At 48.0% G+C, this 20,383-nt stretch overlaps 2 protein-coding genes across 8 annotated transcripts in view; one reads left to right on the top strand and one right to left on the bottom strand.

The window, feature by feature from the left end:
* The window catches only part of LOC130109097 (serine/threonine-protein phosphatase 6 regulatory subunit 2-like), a 33,139-nt gene extending 29,868 nt beyond the window's left edge, over positions 1–3,271 (top strand). For 2 of the 3 annotated variants that reach the window (XM_056275834.1, XM_056275833.1), the window contains exons 23-24: positions 69–179; positions 1,715–3,271. In XM_056275834.1, the coding sequence (XP_056131809.1) occupies positions 69–179; positions 1,715–1,763 (160 nt within the window). In that variant the 3' untranslated portion in view covers positions 1,764–3,271. Of the gene's footprint in view, positions 1–68; positions 180–1,714 lie in introns of those variants that run through there. The other variant, XR_008809970.1, reaches the window with a different exon arrangement.
* Positions 3,272–7,890: 4,619 nt separating this feature from the next.
* Positions 7,891–20,383, bottom strand: part of sbf1 (SET binding factor 1) — an 82,570-nt gene continuing 70,077 nt past the window's right edge. For all 5 annotated transcript variants that reach the window (XM_056275761.1, XM_056275765.1, XM_056275764.1 and 2 more), the window contains 11 exons: positions 19,535–19,711; positions 19,231–19,332; positions 18,650–18,835; positions 16,519–16,645; positions 16,038–16,168; positions 15,142–15,381; positions 13,636–13,743; positions 13,257–13,462; positions 12,761–12,848; positions 12,424–12,555; positions 7,891–11,326 (listed from right to left, as the gene is read on the bottom strand). In XM_056275761.1, the coding sequence (XP_056131736.1) occupies positions 11,228–11,326; positions 12,424–12,555; positions 12,761–12,848; positions 13,257–13,462; positions 13,636–13,743; positions 15,142–15,381; positions 16,038–16,168; positions 16,519–16,645; positions 18,650–18,835; positions 19,231–19,332; positions 19,535–19,711 (1,596 nt within the window). In that variant the 3' untranslated portion in view covers positions 7,891–11,227. The remainder of the gene's footprint in view (positions 11,327–12,423; positions 12,556–12,760; positions 12,849–13,256; positions 13,463–13,635; positions 13,744–15,141; positions 15,382–16,037; positions 16,169–16,518; positions 16,646–18,649; positions 18,836–19,230; positions 19,333–19,534; positions 19,712–20,383) is intronic.

Genomic DNA, 20,383 nt, shown 5'->3' with positions numbered 1-20,383 from the left:
TTCCGTCACGTGTTCTTTTTCTGTTTGTTGTGGAGTAATCTGTGGCTCTCCCTTCTCCCCCGCTGCAGCGAGCAGAGCCCGGTGTCTCTGGAGAAGCTGTCTCTATCAGACACCCCTCCAAAGGCCTCGGAGGAGCAGCCCTCTGGAGAGACTCCCAAAACCACACAGACTGATAGGAAGTAGGTGTTCACCTGTTCTGTGTTGACACTAGGGATGGGTACCGAAACCCGGGATTAAACGAGAACTGACGCTAAATTATTAAAGACAGTAGTATTGATACGCTCCGACATTAACGGTTCTGCTATCGGTATTGCAGAAATTGAGAAGAGAAAAGTCTTATTTATTTAGGCTACATAAACATTATCTTGCAGCTTGTATCTCACCACCTCCATTTCTAATTTGCACAAGATTAAGACATTTGTCTGTGATGCATTTTTGCTATTCCCAATCCAGAAGAGCGATCTCTCTCTCGAAGCCTGTCGTATGTGTGAGCCGAGGGGCGGAGCCAGCTCTCTGCCTCTCTGATGCACACGCACACAAAGCCTGCTCTTAGTGACAGTGGCGGCGAGAACTAAATGGTCGAAGGTCTGGTTGTACGTCACTAGAGTTGATGCTGACCAGGCTCGTTGGTCTGGTTGTACGTCACTAGAGTCGATGCTGACCAGGCTCGTTGGTCTGGTTGTACGTCACTAGAGTCGATGCTGACCAGGCTCGTTGGTCTGGTTGTACGTCACTAGAGTTGATGCTGACCAGGCTCGTTACCACAAGGGCAACAAGTATTTTGCATGTCAGGGCGGAAACACTAGCGGTCTTTTTCGAAACATCTAGCGAAAGTGCATCAGATATGGGCAGATAAATGAACAGTTTGACTGCCTAGCTCGTAGTTCGTCTCTCATTGCCACATCCACCTCAGGTATGTTATGTATGCTAGGAGCCAAGGCCCACATGGAGTTACGAAGTTATACACACATGGGTCTGGTTAAAGTAACGCTCTGTCCAGACCTGAGAAAATACAGCCATGTTAATTCTGTTCTTAGTTTGTTTTGGGTTTTTTTTCTCTTAAAAAAATAACAAAGCGTGTCCAGGTATCATGGTGGTCTATTTTGCTGCCTACCAACACGGGGATCGCCGGTTCGAATCCCCGTGTTACCTCTGGCTTGGTCGGGCGTCCCTACAGACACAATTGGCCGTGTCTGCGGGTGGGAAGCCGGATGTGGGTGTGTGTCCTGGTGACTGCACTAGCGCCTCCTCTGGTCAGTCGGGGCGCCTGTTCGGGGGGGGGCTGGGGGGAATAGCGTGATCCTCCCACGTGCTACGTCTCCCTGGTGAAACTCCTCACTGTCAGGTGAAAAGAAGTGGCTGGTGACTCCACATGTATGGGAGGAGGCATGTGGTAGTCTGCAGCCCTCCCCGGATTAGCAGAGGGGGTGGAGCAGTGACCGGGACGGCTCGGAAGAGTGGGGTAATTGGCCGAATACAGCTGGGGAGAAAAAGGGTGGGGGAAAAAATAAAAAGAACCGATAAGAGTACCGTTAAAGTACCGGATCGATAACTAGTATTGGTAAGAGTAGTACCGTTGAAATCGTAACGATACCCATCCCTAGTAGGCACATTTGGTTCAGAGTTGGACCTCGAACCCGCATCAGAATGCACAAACACACAGTTGGGTCGCATCCAGTGTTTTGTTGAATGTTGTCTGTCTGTGTCCCCGCAGAGAGGATACACCACAGCCCCCAGAGGTGTCAGTGAACGGGCCGGTCTGAGGGCATCCAGAGGCAGAACCCCCAGCTTGGACCGGCGCCACAGACTGTCGGCCACCTCTAGAGAGACTCCCCTAAATAAACTCACTGCAACTTACGGTGTTTTTCTGAATCACTCTGCCATGTTATTGGACCTGGACACTGCCAATCAACGCCAGTTAAAGCGGCGGGCGGGACAAGTAAACCAACCAACCAACCAACCAACCAGTTGACAAACAGGAACACCGCAGAGAGGAATCATTTGTCAAAGCCTTCTCTGATGTTGCACATACAACTAACGTGCGGTTTTTAATGTAGCAGCAATTTTAAAAAACAACAGAGGAGGAGTACAAACATGGTTCTTATTTTTTTATTTTTCTGAAGGATCTCCCTCTATCTCTTTCTTTCTCTCTCTCTCTCTCTCATTTTCTTCCCTGCTCGGTCAGACTGTTGGACACTGAGTGGATGGGATGGTCTAAGGTTGCCCCTGAGTGGATATAGCACAGGTTAACTTTTAACAAAAACGATGCCTCAACAATAAATTTTAAAAAAGATTTTTTTTTGGATTTTTTTTTTTAATAGGTTTTTTATTCCTCTTCAAGCTTAAGAGAAAGCACTTATGCAGCCATTTTACTGTACATTATAGCACAAAGTAAGTGTTCCACCCTCATTTCCGCTGGCCGTTTGACCTGTTCGTACACTCAGAGCGTTTTTTTTTTTTTTTTTTTTTTGCTGTTGATGAAACATCTCATGTCGTCATCGGGCCACCGGGTTTTTCTGGGGGGGTTCTGTTTGGCTTCAGGAGAGTCCGTCAGTGAGGGAGGAGCGGGTCGATGAACAGAGCTCTATAGTATTACTGTCTTGTGCTCATGTGCAATAATGTCAATTAGCCATTTTATTTAAAAAAAAGAGAAATTCAACTTTTTTTTTTCCTTTTTGAGAAGAATCAAATCTAGTGGGTTTTTTTTTTTTGGAGAACGACAACTCATTCAGAATAGTTATGGGCAAACAAATTTGGATATGAATCTCACCTTGAGGTTTTTGATTTTTTTTTTGTTTTTTTTTTGGGTCTTTGTTTCATGTTAATGCATGTATAACCGGTTCTCTGTTGACCTAGCTAGTGAGCTGAGACCTTCTGATTGTATTGACATTTTTAAGTTCTTATTTACTATCCCCCCCTGAAATCAACCAAACATTATCTACCTATATTCAAACATTATCTACATTTAAAAGTAATTTTACAAGCAATCTCCAGATTACTGTTGTCTTATGTTCCCAGCATTTACTCACAGGGCAAGAGTTGCTGTCGAGGCTGGTAGGAGTGATGCTGTCTTCTTTTCTATTTGGTCTTTGTTTTTTTTTTCCTTTTTAAATTCCTTTACAGGAGCCGTATTGGAGAGAGGGGCAGGCTTTGGGTTCTGCGGAGTTGCAGACCTATTTAGTGTACTTAAACCGTTTGACAGCTATCAGGTTCTACGATTATTGTTCAAATTTGAAATTAAAAGTGTCTGGTTGACCGCATTAATACCAAAGGCCTTGCATCGCTGTATTTCCCCAAATGCTTTCTTCCTTTCCTCCGCCATCACTGCCTTTCTTCCTGTTCATTGGGTTTCCAGCAGATGCCAAGTCGGTGACTGGTCAGTGGCCGACAGGGACGTTCAAGTTTAAGTCTTCGGCCACATGTCCTCCATCTCCTCCATCACTTGTTTTATACCTCAGTGAAAACGGTCAGGGTGGTTTGGATCGAGTCCGGCCTCTGCACTGTTTCATGCTCAGTCTGTTCAACAAGCTCTCATTAAACAGATAGTCGTTAAGTCAACGCTCTACGTGGTTTACATTGGTGCACTGAGAAGACCACAGGTTCAAGAGGCTCCTGTGCAGCTCTTGCTGTATTTAGTAGACCAGTGGTTCTCAACCAGGTCCTCAGGTTTCCCGGTTTTTCACATACACTTGTCCCGGGGGTAAAACCTCCCTGACTGGGTGCAGGTAGAGCAGAAAACCCGCAGCACCGGTGAAACCTGAGGACCTGATTGAGAACCACTGGACGAGACGCTTTTTCCAAGGTCGTTTTCGGTTTTTTTTAAAAATCCAGCTCCGTGTCTGAATCGGTTGAACAGGTGGACCACCCGGCTGGTCACGGCACTGCAGCTCTCGCGAGAGAAAAATCTGACCACGTGTTGCACGGAGCTCGCCCCCTTTTTTTAATTGGCTTCCGGAGGGGGGGCGGGGTTTGGAAAGCGGTCTGCACGCTCTCCCGGGCTCATCCAGACCTGATGTTTGACCCCGCCGCTTGTCTCTGCCCACATTCCGACCTGGTCTTCCTCCGTTTGGGGAAGAACGGAAGAGAAACGCGGCCGTCAGCTGACCGGCCGCCGACGCCGCCCCGGGAGCGAGACGACCCGTGACCCCGGCGTGAGGCCCGGGAGCGAGACGACCCGTGACCCCGGCGTGAGGACCGGGACGGCCCGTGACCCCAGCGTGAGGACACAAGGTGCGCGTTCTGTTGCTTCGACGTCTCAGTTGGCTAATGTAGGCTCGCGCCAGCAATCAAACGACTTGGGTTTTGTGTAATTGTATTTAGATGGTGGATGGATGGACGGGTGGATGGATGGAGGGACGGACGGACGGACGGGTGGACGGGTGGATGGGTGGATGGACGGACGGATGGGTGGATGGACGGACGGGTGGATGGACGGATGGATGGACGGATGGATGGACGGACGGGTGGATGGACGGATGGATGGACGGACGGACGGGTGGATGGATGGATGGACGGACGGGTGGATGGATGGATGGATGGACGGACGGGTGGGTGGATGGGTGGACGGATGGATAATTGTACGGCGATTAATTAATTACACAAAATCAAATCCGACGTGCCGAGACGGCAAATTATTGCGAGGGGTGTAGTGCTCGATTCCGTATCCTTTAAAAATTCGCCACGTCCGTGGCGCGAGGGGAACACGGGGAGCGCGTTCATTTAAGGCGGAGCTTGATTATTTGGCCGAAACGGACCACAGCGGGTCTACCAAGTTAGCAGCCCGAAAGTACGAGCGTTGTTCCCGTTGCAATCCGATCGCCTGCTTACGGAATATATGTTTATGTTTTCTTTGGGATTAACCGTTCAAAATGAGCAAGGATAAAAACCCATCCATGACGGGTGCATGGTGAACATTATTTTGGGGGTGTAAAACGCGACACGACGGGGCTGTCAGCAGGCAGGCAGACACCCACCTGTCTGCAGGTGATTGATGAGCTGGTTGATTGACATGAAGGAACCTCTCCGTGCCCGCTGCGCGCAGCTATTCGTAGTAATTTGGCGAGTTGAAGCGTCCTTAAACTTGGACGCCCTTCGAGGTGATTTCGGGGTAGCGGACAGATTTCTACCCGATCAGGGGTTTCATCGCCACAGACGCTCGGATTCATCCGCTGTAGTCCTTTAAATCTGCGGTGCGCGCGCCGCCGTGTATCCGGCTCGCGCGTTTTGTCGTTTCGTCTGATCCAGATAGCAGAACCGCAGTGGCCCGGACCCGGCCCACATACCGTGAGGACTGATGGCACCCGGGCGGTCCGCTCCTGGTTGCCAGATCTGGGCCAGAACCAAGCCATAGCAATCCCGCATGTGCCACATATTTGCCAAAGGTGGTCCATATTTGTTTTGTGATATTTGGGCCATATTCACCATTTACCACACGGGGCGCTGCAGGCTCACATCCAGACCACATGTTGCCCAGAGCGCCGCATCTTGGCCAAAAAGGCCCACGTTTGATTTGGCATATTTGGGCCATATTTGCTGTTATACATGTGGGCCACTTCAGGCTCACATCCATGTTGTCAGGGCCGGAAGAAAGTCCATCAGTGCCGCGTCACTGCCTGAAGTGGCCCACATCCGGATGCTAACCTCAGATAGCACCCGGATGTGGGCCACTTCAGGCTCACATCCATGTTGTCAGGGCCGGAAGAGGACCACCAGTGCCGCGTCACTGCCTGAAGTGGCCCACATCCGGGTGCTATCTGAGGTTAGCATCCGGATGTGGGTAGCATCCGGATGCTAACCCATCAGACCGTTAGCGCCCGTGGCATGATTAATAATGGGCTAATTGATTTTGTAATTTATAAATCAAGTCGTTGAGCGTCACGCCGCGTGAGCCAGCCGACATTTTGTTTTTTAAATTTGCCGACGGTTTCAGATTAAATCGACAATACTGTAACGTGCATGGATAACAAGACACGCTGGCCGCTGGTTGGTGGGTCTGACCCTTTAGTCGAGCGGTTAGCGATGCCTCCTGCGATACGGGTTCGATTCCCGGCCGCGGCACTTCCTGTGGTCGCGTTGTCCCCCGAATTCGCTACAATACTCAGCTGCGAGTTTGTGTATCAAGGTTCTGCAGGCATCAATCTGCAGTTTTCTTGTATATTTCCAGTTGTAATGAGGTTTAATTTTGAGAATCCTATTTACAGTTTCGACAAAAAACATTTTCCATAAACCGTGACGGTATAACACAAAAATGTCCCTAAACTTGACCTTAAACGATAATAAACTATATTTCCAAGGCCGGGCTGAATCTTATAAATGAGCTTTTTATATGCTACTGTAAACTACTAATAAGCCACGTTAGTCCCTAGCTAACGGGTCTGACCCTTTAGCCGAGCGGTTAGCGATGTCGCCTTGTGCTGCAGTACACTCCGTATCGAATCCCGCACCGGGCAACAAAATAACCGGGTACACTAATATTTCAAAATGTCCACAACCGTAACAAAAAAAAAGGTTAATATCACAAACTGGTCCTCTTGATCTGACCTTGACGATCTATACTTTCATAATAAAATGAAATGACCGGAAATAGGCTTTTGAATGATACTTTTTTTTTAAATTTACAAAGCTTTTTCTGGTGTTATTTTTCATATTTGCATCCCTATCGCTCCCACACCGCAGACCAGCGGTTTATTCTGACGTTAAGCCGTCAAGATAACTCCATATTTAAACACCTGTAATAACCCGCATCGCCGTTAGGGGGCGTCTAAACCGGGAGAGGATCCGGGCTCAGCTCCCTTCCTGTTTAATTCGTATCGTCTTACTCTCCGGTGGTTTTTGTAAGGCCCCTACATCTAGTCCCGATTCTGTGCCGCCGGGAAGTCATGAATCACGCTGCACGAGACATTTCAAACTTGGGCACCACACTCAAGGTATTCAGACCCACCGTGTTTATTGGACTCTAAAAAAATATATTACATGATTGACAACATAACCCGGCTCAGAAGGTCATGTCTAATTAGAAAAAAAAATAATATTGTGGTTGGTGGCGTAGACTCTGATGGAAGGTGGAGGTGAGCTGGGTTTGAGTTTTAATATTAAAAATCCTCCTCAGTCAAAAGGTTCTGGCGGCTTCACGACTTCCGTTTCCTGGTTTGGGGTCAAAGGTCGGCGTGGTTACCGTTTAGTCCCGTTTGAAATATTTTCTGTTTACTCGTTTCTGTGTTCCCCTTCACCCCGTGAGACTTTTCTCCCCGATAAGAAGTCCTTTCTTTTTAACCCCCGGCTGCAAATTCAACGGTATAAAGCACCGGAAAGATGTTAGTTTAAGATTAGTGGATTTCATACGCAAAACCTCCGCAAACTAGATATTTACAGCAGCGCTCCTGGCCTTCCCTTCACCCACAGCAGAAATGTCGAGGCGGCGGTGGGGGGGCGGGGCCTGGCTGACGTACTTCCGCTTCCTCTTCGCAGGGTGAAGATGGGTTCTTCCGGTAGCCCACAATAGGAAAAAAAAAAAACACGTTCTGCCGCCTTCGTAACTGACTGTGACCGATTGTTTTGCGTTTCAACACAGCGTGTAACACAACGCATATCTTTATATATTTTTATCTCGCATTTTGTTAAACGTGACGTGTGGGGGGGGTCTATTCAGGAGACGAGCTACCGTAACGCACGTAATACGATTGTATTGTAGCGAATTCGGGGGGGGGGGGCGACAAGCAGGAACCGCCGCAGCCGGGACGCGAACCCGTATCTCCCGCACCGCGGGCGACATCGCTAACGGCTCGATTAAGGGGTCCGACCCGCGGGAGATACGGGTTCGCGACCGGGCTGCGGCGGTTCCTGCGGTTGCCCCCCCCCCCCGAATTCGTTACATTGGTGTCAGAAGTGGGACACGCTTGCCGAAGGAGGGCGGGGGCGGTAGTGTAATGTGCACGGGTCGGACCCTTTGGTGTACTGGTTAACGTTGTCGGCCGCGGTGCGGGAGCCACGGGTTCGCGCCCCGGCCGCGGCGGTACTCGGCTGCCCCCCCCCCCCCGAACTCGCTAGTGTTTTCCACGCGAGTCACCAAAAAGCCTGATCACATTTTGGCGCGCCAAATAGGTTAAGTACGGCGGCTCGTTTCCGCAAGTTGTCGTTTTAACTTCTAATGCCTTTAAAGTTTCCCCCCCGGCAAATGAGAGGTTTTGATAAAGTGGACTTGAACCTGTACGCTAGTTTGTCCTGCGCCTGGGCTGGTCTTCGAAAACCTCCATGATGAGACCGACACGTCAGACAGCCCACTATAACCAACAGGAAGGACGAAAATACAACCGGAAACAGACCCGGGGGGAGGGGGAGGGGGGCGGAAACCAACGGAAGTCTTCCTTAAAACGGTTCCGTCCTCTAACAACTGCAGCCTGGCCCGTCTTCCAATGACAACCCGCCTTTCGAGGGAACGGGGTGTGTGTATCACGTGACTTCCGGTTTAAACGAGATTTAAAATGTCCAATTACAAAAAGAAAACATCAAAAGACGGCATACATTTACCTTAAACTGAAGAACAAAACACTTTATTGCACTTATAGAGAGCCTTGTATCAGCATCTTCATTATTTAAAATTACAGCCCCGCCATTCTAAATGAAATGTTTTAGTACTGTGATATGCCAACATTTAATTTAAAATTAATTTGTGCCTGTCAAACCCACCACAGGATTTTCCCACCAGTCCGTCTCGCCTCGTTGTTGCTGTTTGAAACACCACAAACTGAATTGGAGAACCAAAACCACGTTAAGTCGCCAGAACCCTCGACCAGAGGTTGAATTTGGTGTTGTTGTTTTTTTTAATTTGCACCGCTTACATCTCGGACACCCACCCGGCCGGTGCAGCTGGACCAGCGGACCGGTCTGGAGGACGAAGCCCCTCCTGCTGGGAAGGCCCGATCCCCTACAAACACACCATTTCAGTCTAGCTTTAGGGTTGATATTAAGGACAACCATGTTTAAAAAAAAAAAAGATATTGAGGATTTAGTTGTACATTTTTTTTCTTCCAAAAAAAAAAGTAGTAGCATTAGTCACATTAATACAGAAATAAACAAATGGCACATTGGATTCCTAATTCAATAATAAAAGTGGTGCATGAGGAACTTTTTTTCTTTCTTTTTTTTTTTTTTTTCTTTTTCTTGCTGAGGAGACGACGTTAAATAAATTACTACCATAAACGTTACATACAAATCTGGAGTAGTATATACAAGGGAGTTATTAGACACAAAAAAAAATCTACAATTCAAATTGTATGTTCAACAAGACAGCAGTATAACCGTATTTTACACGTCAGGGTTTGCGTTAACAATGAGAGTGGGTGTGTTTGTGTTGTGTGGCGAGAGGGGGTCCCAAAAAAAAAACAAACCCCCCAAAAAAAAAAAGGCTAACCGTACAATTCTGTAGCATTTTAAAAAAAGTGACTTTTTCCAACCTCAGAATCACTCTAAACATACTCTCTATAATTCTCTAGCAGACGCAGACTTCTCTATATTACAACCTTGGTGAAAATGTAACAGGCCCTGACGAACTAAAAACACTGGTTTAGACAGAAGCCCCGCCGGAGCGAGAGAGAGCGAGAGAGACTATCGTCTGGCTGAAACATCAACGCGTTTTATGCCCGGTAAAATACTGCTGAACAGAGCAATGTCTGACACGTTCACTGTAAGTGGATGCGTAACTACCTTGATCTCTTCCTGCTGGACTTTGTTCTGCGGCACGTCCTGTTTTAACTGTGTCCTAAGGGGCTGTGTGAAATGACACCAGACGGCGCCCCCCCCCTCCCCCTCCGCAGGTCGGCAAAGCGTCTCCGTTGCCGGTTAGTGGGACACGTTACAGCAAAACAAACCAACTGCCACACTCCCTAAAATATCTTGGAAAGATCCCTTCTGCTCAGTATTAAAATGCAGCCGTCCCTCTGCCCGAGGGGTCCTGACCAGCACTCTTCAGGGCGGTTGGGGGATTTGGCCGGTGTCCGGTCTCCGTCCGGGTATCTGTTTACACCCTCCGCAGCCCAAACCTTCCATACATGCCTTTTACTTCCTCTATTCATCACAACACACGTTACGCCGCTTCCTGTAGCATCCCTCCAAGCGCTCAAGGTTAATCATAGTGGTTGTAGTCGTACTGATAAGAAACGCAGAGTAATAGCCTAGCTTAGCGAGAAAAGTACTGTCCATAGCCTCTCTTTTTGTAAACACTCTTTAGTGAAGGTTCCCACATACACACTTCATACACGACACACCGGGTATCTTGTCTGCGGACTGGCACGAGCCCTGCTTTGATCGAAAGGGGAAATGGCTTTCACAGTATATTGTCGTGCGCAGCCGTTCGGGGAGGGGAGCTGAGAGACGTCCGTCTCATTCCGAGACAAATTAAACATCTGATGGAAAAGAGTAGAAAAAAAAAATTGGATGAAAGTAAATTCCTTCATGAGCCGTGGAGAACACCTCCCTTAAATGTCTTGGGCTAAAGGAACCAGTTCGGGTTTGCGCCGAATTTCCTCCGAGCGCACGGCGAATCAGCTTCATCCGGCAGTGAGAGGCGGCGGGGGCAGTGTGGGGTTGGTGGTGGTGGTGGGTGGGTGGGGTTGCATTTGGGCTTTCCTGGTTGCATGCGGCAGTTTGGTTGATCCAGTCAATGGCGATCTAGATCCTGTTGAGGATGTGCACGTGGTTTTCAAGGCAGATGCCACCCCCGTCTCTTAGTCCATGAGCAGACAGCATATCCTTCCACCGTCCCTGGTGCGAGTGTGTGGAAGGAAGGGGTTGGTTGGGGTGGATCGGTCTTCATGCTCGCGTGCTGCCCAGTGCCCCAGGTTGCGTTAGTAGTTGACAAACGGCGTCATGCAGCATTTCAAACAGAGACGTTGGGGGGGGGGGGGGAATAGTGGTCAGACAACGGGAGAGGGAGCGCAGGACGTCAGTGACTCGGTGAGACGATGGCAAGTGGTCGTTCAGGGGGGAATCGTTTTTCTTTTTTTTTTCTTTTTCCGTTTTTATAACAAAAAAACCACTGAAACGCTGTGACACAACATCATTAGTTCAACACCACCGACCCCGAAAGGAGCTTAATACCCCGTCCCCCTCCCCCTGTCCTCTCCCGCCCTCTCCTTCGGGATTGGCCGGCAGAGATGTCCATCAGGTGCCTCAGCGCCGCTCAGTCATTGGTGGCTGAGTTGCTTCTGTCCTCACAGTCCTGCCTTCTGTCTTAAGCGTCCGACAGGCAACTCTGAACACTGTCCATCCACAGCTGTGCGTTCAGGCTGTCCTGGGCACAGAAGTTGTACACTCTTTTGGTCGTCTTGAGCTGGGGGGAAAGGTAAATAAGTTAATTCATAAGACTCCCCAATTTTCCTCCACTAAGTACGAAGCATCGAGATCTGCGACTTTCAAAGTGTAAGTTATACAACCCAATCCATGCCCAGACACACACATACATACATACATATGCACACTAGTGGCATCGAGCCAGTTCATGTGAAATTTGATGTTTTGCGTGGGAAAAGGCGGACTTGAAACCTGCAAAAAAAATTTCTAAATCAAAATTGTGAAAATCCCAAATATCATAAATAAGTCCCTCTCCCCCTTTTTTTCCCCTCCCCAAGTGTATCCGGCCAATTACCCCACTCTCCCGAGTCATCCTGGTCGCTGCTCCGCCCCCTCTGCTGATCCGGGGAGGACTGCAGACTACCACATGCCTCCTCCCATACATGTGGAGTCACCGGCCGCTTCTTTTCCCCTGACAGTGAGGAGTTTCACCAGGGGGATGTAGCGCGTGGGAGGATCGCGCTATTCCCCTCAGTTCCCCCTCCCCCCTGAACAGGCGCCCCAATCGACCAGAGGAGGCGCTAGTGCAGCAATCAGGACACAGCCACATCCGGCTTCCCACCCGTAGACACGGCCAGTTGTGTCTGTAGGGACGCCTGACCAAGCCGGAGGTAACGCGGGGATTCGAACCAGGATCTCCATGTTGGTAGGCAACGGATTAGACCGCCACGCTACCCGGACGGTCCGTTTAATATTAAAAAAAAAAGTTTATACCCTCGCTTGAGGTGGTTTCTCTTTTGTCAAACAACAGTTCATGCACTAAATGGGTGATGGAAACGCATTTGCCGAGTGAAGAAATGAAATGTGAATAGTTTGACCACATGATCAGCTGTCCCTCATGTCACTCATCCAGCCTTCTGGTGGGCGCTGAAGTTTGGATACATGACGTAGGACGCATTAAACCACCTTGACGGTTTTATTTGCCTAAAAGACCTGATGGAAACGAGACTAATGAGCGTTTTATTTTTTGCGACTTTAGGAACAGCCGCCTAAAATTCGTTCAACAATGGACGGAAACATGCCTGCTGTCACGCGGACCGACAAACACTGCAACAAACAGCCCGGCAGAGAACTTACATCGAAAAAGGCTTTCTCGTCGATGTTTTTGGGTGCTCCCATGGCGGGCGCTCCTGGAATAACAGACTCCACTTCTGCCAGCTCAATCACCCCTTTACACTCCTTGTCCTGCCTGGTTTCATAGTATCTCAGCTGAGAGACAGAGAGAGAGAGACACATGTTTTCTTACAGTGGGAATGAAAGTTTAGTTACACCATGAGGAGGGATACAATTACTTACTAATATCCTAGTTTTTGTAATTTTAGCTAGTAAGCAACTTTTGTTTTGTTTTTTTACAGGGTGCCAAAACTGGATTATGTTGGATATCTAAAAAACGTAGTTTTTCACCATTTCCTACCTGATGTTTGGTTTTGTCCAGCACAAACCACCGCGGCTTCCACGGTTTCAGCAACGCCCCTCTCTTAAACAGGATGCCCTCAAAACTCCTGATGGGAAGAGGCCAAAAGACATGTTTTACACTTTAGTATGTGTCCTGCAAGAACCCATGAAATACAGTCAGCCCTTACTACACAACCCATGTGACCAGAGAGTTAAGATTAATTAAAAGAACCATTAATCAATAAATGCAGATTCCTATAAATTAAACAGATGGATAAACAATGAACACTCACACGTATACTGCTAACTTAGTCACTGGGACCTCTGTTCTGGTGAACTACTCAACCAAATCATCATATTCAGACAGCAGATATTTCCCATGTCTGACAGGAAGTCCAATTAAAATGATCAAACACCCAGTAGTAAGGATGGACCGCTGATTCCCTGTTAACAAAACGTTACAGGGTAAATAACAATGCCTTGCCAAAGGGCTGGGTTCAGCCGGGTTCACGGACCTGTTCTCGCTCTCAGTGCTCTGGAACTGGCTGTACAGGGTGCTGGTACTGGGTCGGCCTGCCACAGGTGTGGAGGTGGCGCTGACCTCGCAGTCCAGGGACAGGTTGATGGAGGAGCTGACGCCGGGGTCCTGGAGGTACACGCCCTGAGAGCGGCGCTGGTGGCTCAGGTTGGATGACATCAGCAGAGAGCTGGAAATCGACGACTAGAGGAAGAAAAAAGAACCATCCCTGATTTTAAAGTGCAATTCGCCATTTGGCCACAAGAGAGTAGTAGAACGCCATACTGGCTCTCCTCTTCTAAAAACCTGCAGCAGATTTCACAGCCGAACCGCTTAAATTTACATGTTATGCTCTTAAGAGGAAGTTTAAGACCCACCCTGCTCTCCAGTTTGGCCTCAGTGCGCTGGGCGCTCTTAATCTTGTCCCACGTCTCCTTCCACTTCTCTGATGGCTGGCCAAGCTCTGCCTCCAGATTCTGCAAGTCCTGAGAGTCAAACATGCACAGTGTGAGAGTGTGTGTGTATACACCGATCAGTCAAAACACTAAAACCACCTGCCTAATACTGTGTAGGTCTGCCTCGTGCCACCTAAACAACTCTGACCCATCAAGGCACGAACTCCAAAAGACCTCTGACGGTGTTCTCTGGTATCTGGCACCAAGACGTTAGTTAGCAACAGATCCTGTAAGTTGCGAGTTGGGGCCTCCATGGATCGGACTTCATTTTTCCAGCACAATCAATCCAATGGTCATTAGGATTGAGATCTGGGGAATTTGGAGGCCAAGGCAACACCTTGAACTCTCTGTCATGTTCTGCAAACCATTCCTGAACAAGTTTTGCAGTGTGGCAGGGCGCATTATTCTTCTGAAAGAGGCCACTGTCATCAGGGAATACCGTTGTCATGAAGGGCTGTACCTGATCTGTAATGATGTTTAAGGTAGGTGGTACGTGTCAAAGTAACATCCACATAAATGAACTGAGGAAGCCTCTTGGATGAGAGGCGAAACGTCTTTACGGATATATACCAAGTCCACTTGCACTTAATTCAACTCCTTTGGATAACCATGACCTGGATGAATGAGAACATTCACAGACCAGAACCCAAGGATTGCCCAGAGCATCACACTGCCTCCACCGGCTTGCCCTCTTCCCACAATGCATCCTGGTTCTATCTCTTCCCCAGGGAAACGATGCAAACGCACTTGGCCATCCACTTGATGTAAAAGAAAACATGATTCATCAGACCAGGCCACCTTCTTCCATTGCTCTATGGTCTAGTTCTGACATTCACGTGCCCATTGTAGACACTTTCGGCAGTGGACAGGGGTCATCATGGGCACTCTGACCAGTCTGCGACTACGCAGCCCCATACACAACAAGCTGTGATGACCTGTGCGTTCTGACACCTGAATCATAGCCAGCGTTAACTTTTTCAGCAATTTGAGCCACAATAGCTCTTCCGTGGGATCGGACCAGACAGGCTAGCCTTCGCTCCCAACGTGAATCGATGAGCCTTGTGCGTCCATGAGCCTTTCACTGGTTGTCTTTCCTTAGACCACTTTTGGTAGATACTGATAACTACATACAAGACCTGCCGTTTTGGAGATGCTCTGACCCAGTCGTCTAGCCATCACAATTTGGCCCTTGTCAAAGTCGCTCAGATCCTTATGGCTACCCATTTTGCCTGCTTCCAACAAATCAACTTCAAGAACTGACTGTTCACCTGCTGCCTAATATATCCCACCCCTAGACAGGTGCCATTGTCACGAGATAATCAATGTTCACTTACCTGTCGGTGATTTTAATGTTTTGGCTGATCTGTGTATTTATACATACACTCAAACCCATTAACAATCGCAACACACGTATCCTCCTCCACTGACCTGGAGCAGCTTGGTGATGGCGTCGGGGACCACCCTGCTGAGGCTGTCGTAGCAGGGCCAGACGATTTGGCGTCGGGACTTAGGGGCGCTGGTGTCTGGTTTCTCCTGCGTCTCCTCCGCTGTGTGCTCCTGACGGCTCCTCACCAGCTCCCAGTCGTAGGAGGGCCCCTCAGAGAGCGTCTCCTCCGTGTAGAAGTCCCACACCTTCAGGTTGGAAATGTAGCTGTAGGGCCGCAGCACCTGCAACAGACAGTCACCTGCAATGAATTCTGGGAAAATAACAGCAAACACTTGGACCATCTCTGCACACTACAGCCATGTCCAGTTTGTTCATACTACAAACTAATAGAATGCAAACTGTATTATGTGAAGGGTGTAGCCATACCACATATTATGGTCATTAACCAATCAAAATCGCCCCATAATTATTTGCACCTTTGTTGTTTACATGGAAACGGCCGGCCAGGGGAAAATGTCCGAAAACAACACGGCGGACAACAAAGCGAGGGGACACCGATATCTGGCATTGGTAAATTCAAATGTGTTTAACAAATTTCGCGACATGTTTTCATCATAAATGAAGAGCTGAGGCTAAATTTGAACAGGCGAAGCAAAAGTGACGGATCTTGTTATTCAATAGTGACGATGTTCATCTTCTGCTGTTAAAAGCAGGGTCACTTCCATCTGAATCCTTCTGTGAGTCCGCCAAGTGTAACGTGCAGTACATGGTGCATTCTGCACACTGAATAGTATGTCCCAGTAGTATGCAGTATAACCTACATACATTAAAAATACAGAATGTACTAACAACTTGGACACCGCTTGTGTGTTTATTTCATAGGACCATGCAGACCACCCGTCCCATTGACCAGCCGCATAATCAAGCAACCGCTCACCTCCTCGTCCTCGGGGGAGAACATGTAGTTGTAGAAGATGGGTGTTTTCTTGTTGAGTCGGTCGATGTAGTCCCACACGGACTTGCACACTTGAGGGCTTTTCTTCTCCCCTTTCTCCTCATAAAGCACCCCTGAAAACAAACAGGGGGTCAGTACAAAAGAAAACAAAAACTAAGTTACTGCTGAACCCGACACACAACGTAAACCATCCGTTGTAGTTGTCAGGCCGTCGACAAGACATGTACCAGATACTGTGGAAGAGAGATTTCCACCAACTGACCCAAGGTAACACCATATTTTACTAAAGGCTTGGCGGTGGAAAGATAACACTCACATCTGACCATCACGGCAGTTCATAGTTCTACTGGACCATTTAAATTAAAAAGTATACAAAGTGATTTTTTTTTCAGAAGTGAAAAATGAAAATCAGTTTTTTTCTTCACCCAACACATTTGGGTTCAGACCGTTGAGAGATGCTCACCCAGCTCAATGCGCTCGTAGTCTGAGTCCAGCAGAAAAGTTCTGAACCGGTTGGAGACGTAGTGGTAGGCCAGGAACTTAAGGTAGTACTGGCTGAACTCAAACTCCATGGGGAACTGCAGGTGAATCTGGAGAGACAGCAACTTGTTTCAGTATCGCACATCAGCTGCCAGCTTTCTTTAAACGGATACCTTCTTTCAGGATAGTCTACCGATTCCGAAAAACTGGAAAATGATGCCCAAGTGGTTAGTCACCGGGTGGGTGTCCGAGTCACGGTTAGTCACTGTGGGTGAGGCTAAGGACACTTTTTCACAGGGGTGACTGTGTGTGTGGGGGGGGGTTGATAGCAGAGGAAGCCTTGATAAGACGGTCTTACCCTAAGACTGGTTTAGATACTTTTTTGACCCCCCCCCCTTTTTCTCCCCAATTGTATCCGGCCAATTACCCCACTCTTCCGAGCTGTTCTGGTCGCTGCTCCACCCCTTCTGCCGATCCGGGGAGGGCTGCAGATTACCACATGCCTCCTCTGATACACAGTCACACGATTCTGATGACGCGCGAGATTCAGATGGAGGGCAGGGAGTGAAAAGCAGAATGGACGAGATGGAGCTAGTTTAGCTCAAACTGTGCTAGTTTAGACGATATTATGAGAGAAAAGTATAAACAGAAAGTAAGATATGTTGGACATGATCCTTATGTTATGAAGAGTGATTTTTTTTTTTTAACGAAGTGGTCACTGCACACACGCGTGTTATGCGACTCTGCTCCTCCCGACTGCAGACGACGGTTCGCAAGCCGTTTTTTCCGCTGTTTTTGGTCAATTTCCTGCATTTTTTCCCCCCTCGTGAACAATTTTTGGTACTCAATAAAAGCTCCTTGTGGTTTCTCAGTTAATGATGCCAAACATAGGCATTTCGGAAGTTTGTGATAGTGCTTCCTATGTAGAAAATCACTTCCTGCCCTCCATCTGTAGTTCGTGACGTCATATGCAAACAACCTATGGAGTAGACCGCTATGCTACCCAGATAACCGTTTAGATAAACTTTAAAGATTTTATTAATGATAAAAAATTTATTTTATATACTTCTCAAGCAAGATGCTTTAATTATATGACCATTTGTTTTCCTCATTCTGTGTGTGTACATGCATGTGTGCCTGTGAGTGGTATTGTGAAGACAAATACTTGCACCCGTCTCATGTTATCACAATAAGTAAACCATTTTCTGTGTCTGTGTTTAGTTTGTGCAAGCTCAATTTATAGCCTACATAGACAGGAAGACCTTGAGGAAAGGTCTTAATGGGACAGAGGACACAGCTGGAACCAGGGCACATGTAAAAGTGGATCTGATGTCAGAAAAACAGAAACATTTAGGGTCAGAGCAGACCGCCAGGTTGTAAATCTCTATAAAGACTGCCATTGAGACCCTTCCTGCATGAGATAAGGCTGCAAAATCCACATCACTGACCTCGCAAATCAGGAGGTGCCATCACATTCTCTCGTAAACACAGACATTCACACACAAAGGCATTGTGTAAACACACTGCATCTTTCATAGTAAAGCTTACAGTAGTCCATCTGGTCATCTCTGAGAGGAAGTGCACATGGTTGTTAGAAATGTTGGCCATGATGAAACCCAACGTAAATTTCCCCTTACGTTCCTGTGCTGCAGACATGTTTAGTCTGTCATACAGCACTCGTGTTCTGCCCCATAGGCGAGATCCAGTTGTTTTGTTCGCCATATACGGTAGAACTGGTTCTTAATGAGAGTCAGCCCCTCTAACTAATCAACTTAATGACATTCCTAGTGTATCTGGGGTTCTTAAAGAGTAAATGCAATGCTGACGATTGTTGAAACATTGTTTTGTAATTAATTGATTACTTGTGTTTAACTTGAGGAGTAAAGTAGACCTGATGGTTCCTGATTCCAGATCATTTTAAACTGGACAAAAGATATTTGTAGCTTTTTTGGGGCAGCAGAGAGGCCAAGTACTAGGAGTCCTCAAACTGTAACTTCTGTTTGAACCCTCATTTAGACAAGGGCCTGCCTTTTCTTAAGCAAGTCCTAGATCCTCCTTAAAAACAGGAGGATCTAGACTGTTCTTGTCATAAGCATGCACGTGCGCACACACACCTGGTGCACACAGTCGAGAAACTGAAGAAAGACGGGGGTGAAGCCACTGCTCTGACTGGCCAGCGTCTGGGCTCCGCGGTGGCTGAACCGATGGCCAAACGACAGCCACTCCTTCTCCACCAGCAGCCGGAAACCATCGAAGGTTCGGTAGTAGGGGTCGGACAGCAGCTGAACCAGGGACACTACCTAGAGGGGGTTCAGACAAAATCCATGAGATTGTTTACACACTCTTTAGATAGAGACGATAGGCTGTTTGTCTGTGAGTTCATCAGGTGTGATGGTGGAGGTGACGTAGAAGTTAAAACACACTTCTCAATGTGTGTTTCTGGGTGGTCCAGTAAGGTCACAGTGGTACTATTTTTACTCTGGTGGTGCTGCTCTTTAATACCGTTGACATCCTATGTTAGTGCCTTGTGCCACTAGAGGGGGTTGCTAGCCTACCTTATCAAAGATGGCTACGTAAATTTGGGGAGGGCAGTAACTGTTGACTGATAGTGTTCCTAGGTAGACAGTTGTGATCAGATAGTGTTTCTAGGGGGGCTGTATTTGTGGTAGGACAGGGTTTGTGGGTAAGATCAAACCTGTGTGGTGACGTCCCAGCCATCCTCCAGGCTGACCATGACTGATGAGCCTGAGTAGAGAAGCTCCACGACCAGAACTGACACTTGCAGTACCCTGTGCAGCTACACATACATACATATACACACATACATACACATACACACACACAGTCAAGATAAGCAAAAGCTGGAGTCTCAAACTAGGCTAGGCATTTCAGAAATGCAAACAACCATACCAACAAATGTATACACGCAGTGAGAGAGAGAGAGAGAGAGAGAGAGAGAGAGAGAGAGAGAGAGAGAGAGAGAGAGAGGAAGGACCAACCAGGCTCATCCACTCGGAGTCCTCCAGGCAGCGGTGGAAGCTCATGGTGGCGTCCAGACTGCTGGAGCTGGGTACGCATGCCTTCATCAGCTTCTTAAAGCTGTTCTTCACCTGCCTCACATCACACACCTCTATAGGCACCACCTCCCACTGCTGGAACGCGTCCTGCTTCCCTCCCTAGAGACAGAGAGAGAGAGAGAGAGAGAGAGAGAGAGAGAGAGAGAGAGAGAGAGAGTTCTGCAGCTGACATCTCAGACACTTGAAGTGTTGAATGTGTTTAATAACTTTGGTTTTATAACTACATCCATCCAGCCATTAGCCAAACCACTTATCCTGCTCTCAGGGTCACGGGGATGCTGGAGCCTATCCCAGCAGTCATTGGACAGGAGGTGGGGAGACACCCTGGACAGGCTGCCAGGCCATCACAGGGCTGATACACACACACACACATTCACACCTAGGGCCAATTTAGTACGGCCGATTCACCTGACCTACATGTCTTTGGACTGTGGGAGGAAACCGGAGCCCCCGGAGGAAACCCACACAGACACGGGGAGAACAGGCAAAGTTCACACAGAGGATGACCCAGGACGACCCCCAAGACTGGACTACCCCAGGGCTCGAACCCGGGACCTTCTTACTGTGAGACGACCGCGCTAACCACTGCGCCACCGTGCCGCCCTTTATAATTACAAGTTAGTTACTAGTTATTACTATTTTACTATTATAGTAATACCATTACTATTACATGTATTATTACTAGTACTATTATTTGAAGACTTTTAAATCAAACTGCAACCTGTTAAAAGGTTTTTTATAAAAAATACGTTTTTAAGACATGAGGTCGAT

The sequence above is a fragment of the Lampris incognitus genome, chromosome 3, assembly GCF_029633865.1.
Source record: "Lampris incognitus isolate fLamInc1 chromosome 3, fLamInc1.hap2, whole genome shotgun sequence".
In the NCBI taxonomy this organism is placed as follows: domain Eukaryota; kingdom Metazoa; phylum Chordata; class Actinopteri; order Lampriformes; family Lampridae; genus Lampris; species Lampris incognitus.
This window is presented reverse-complemented; position numbering and strand designations above follow the sequence as displayed.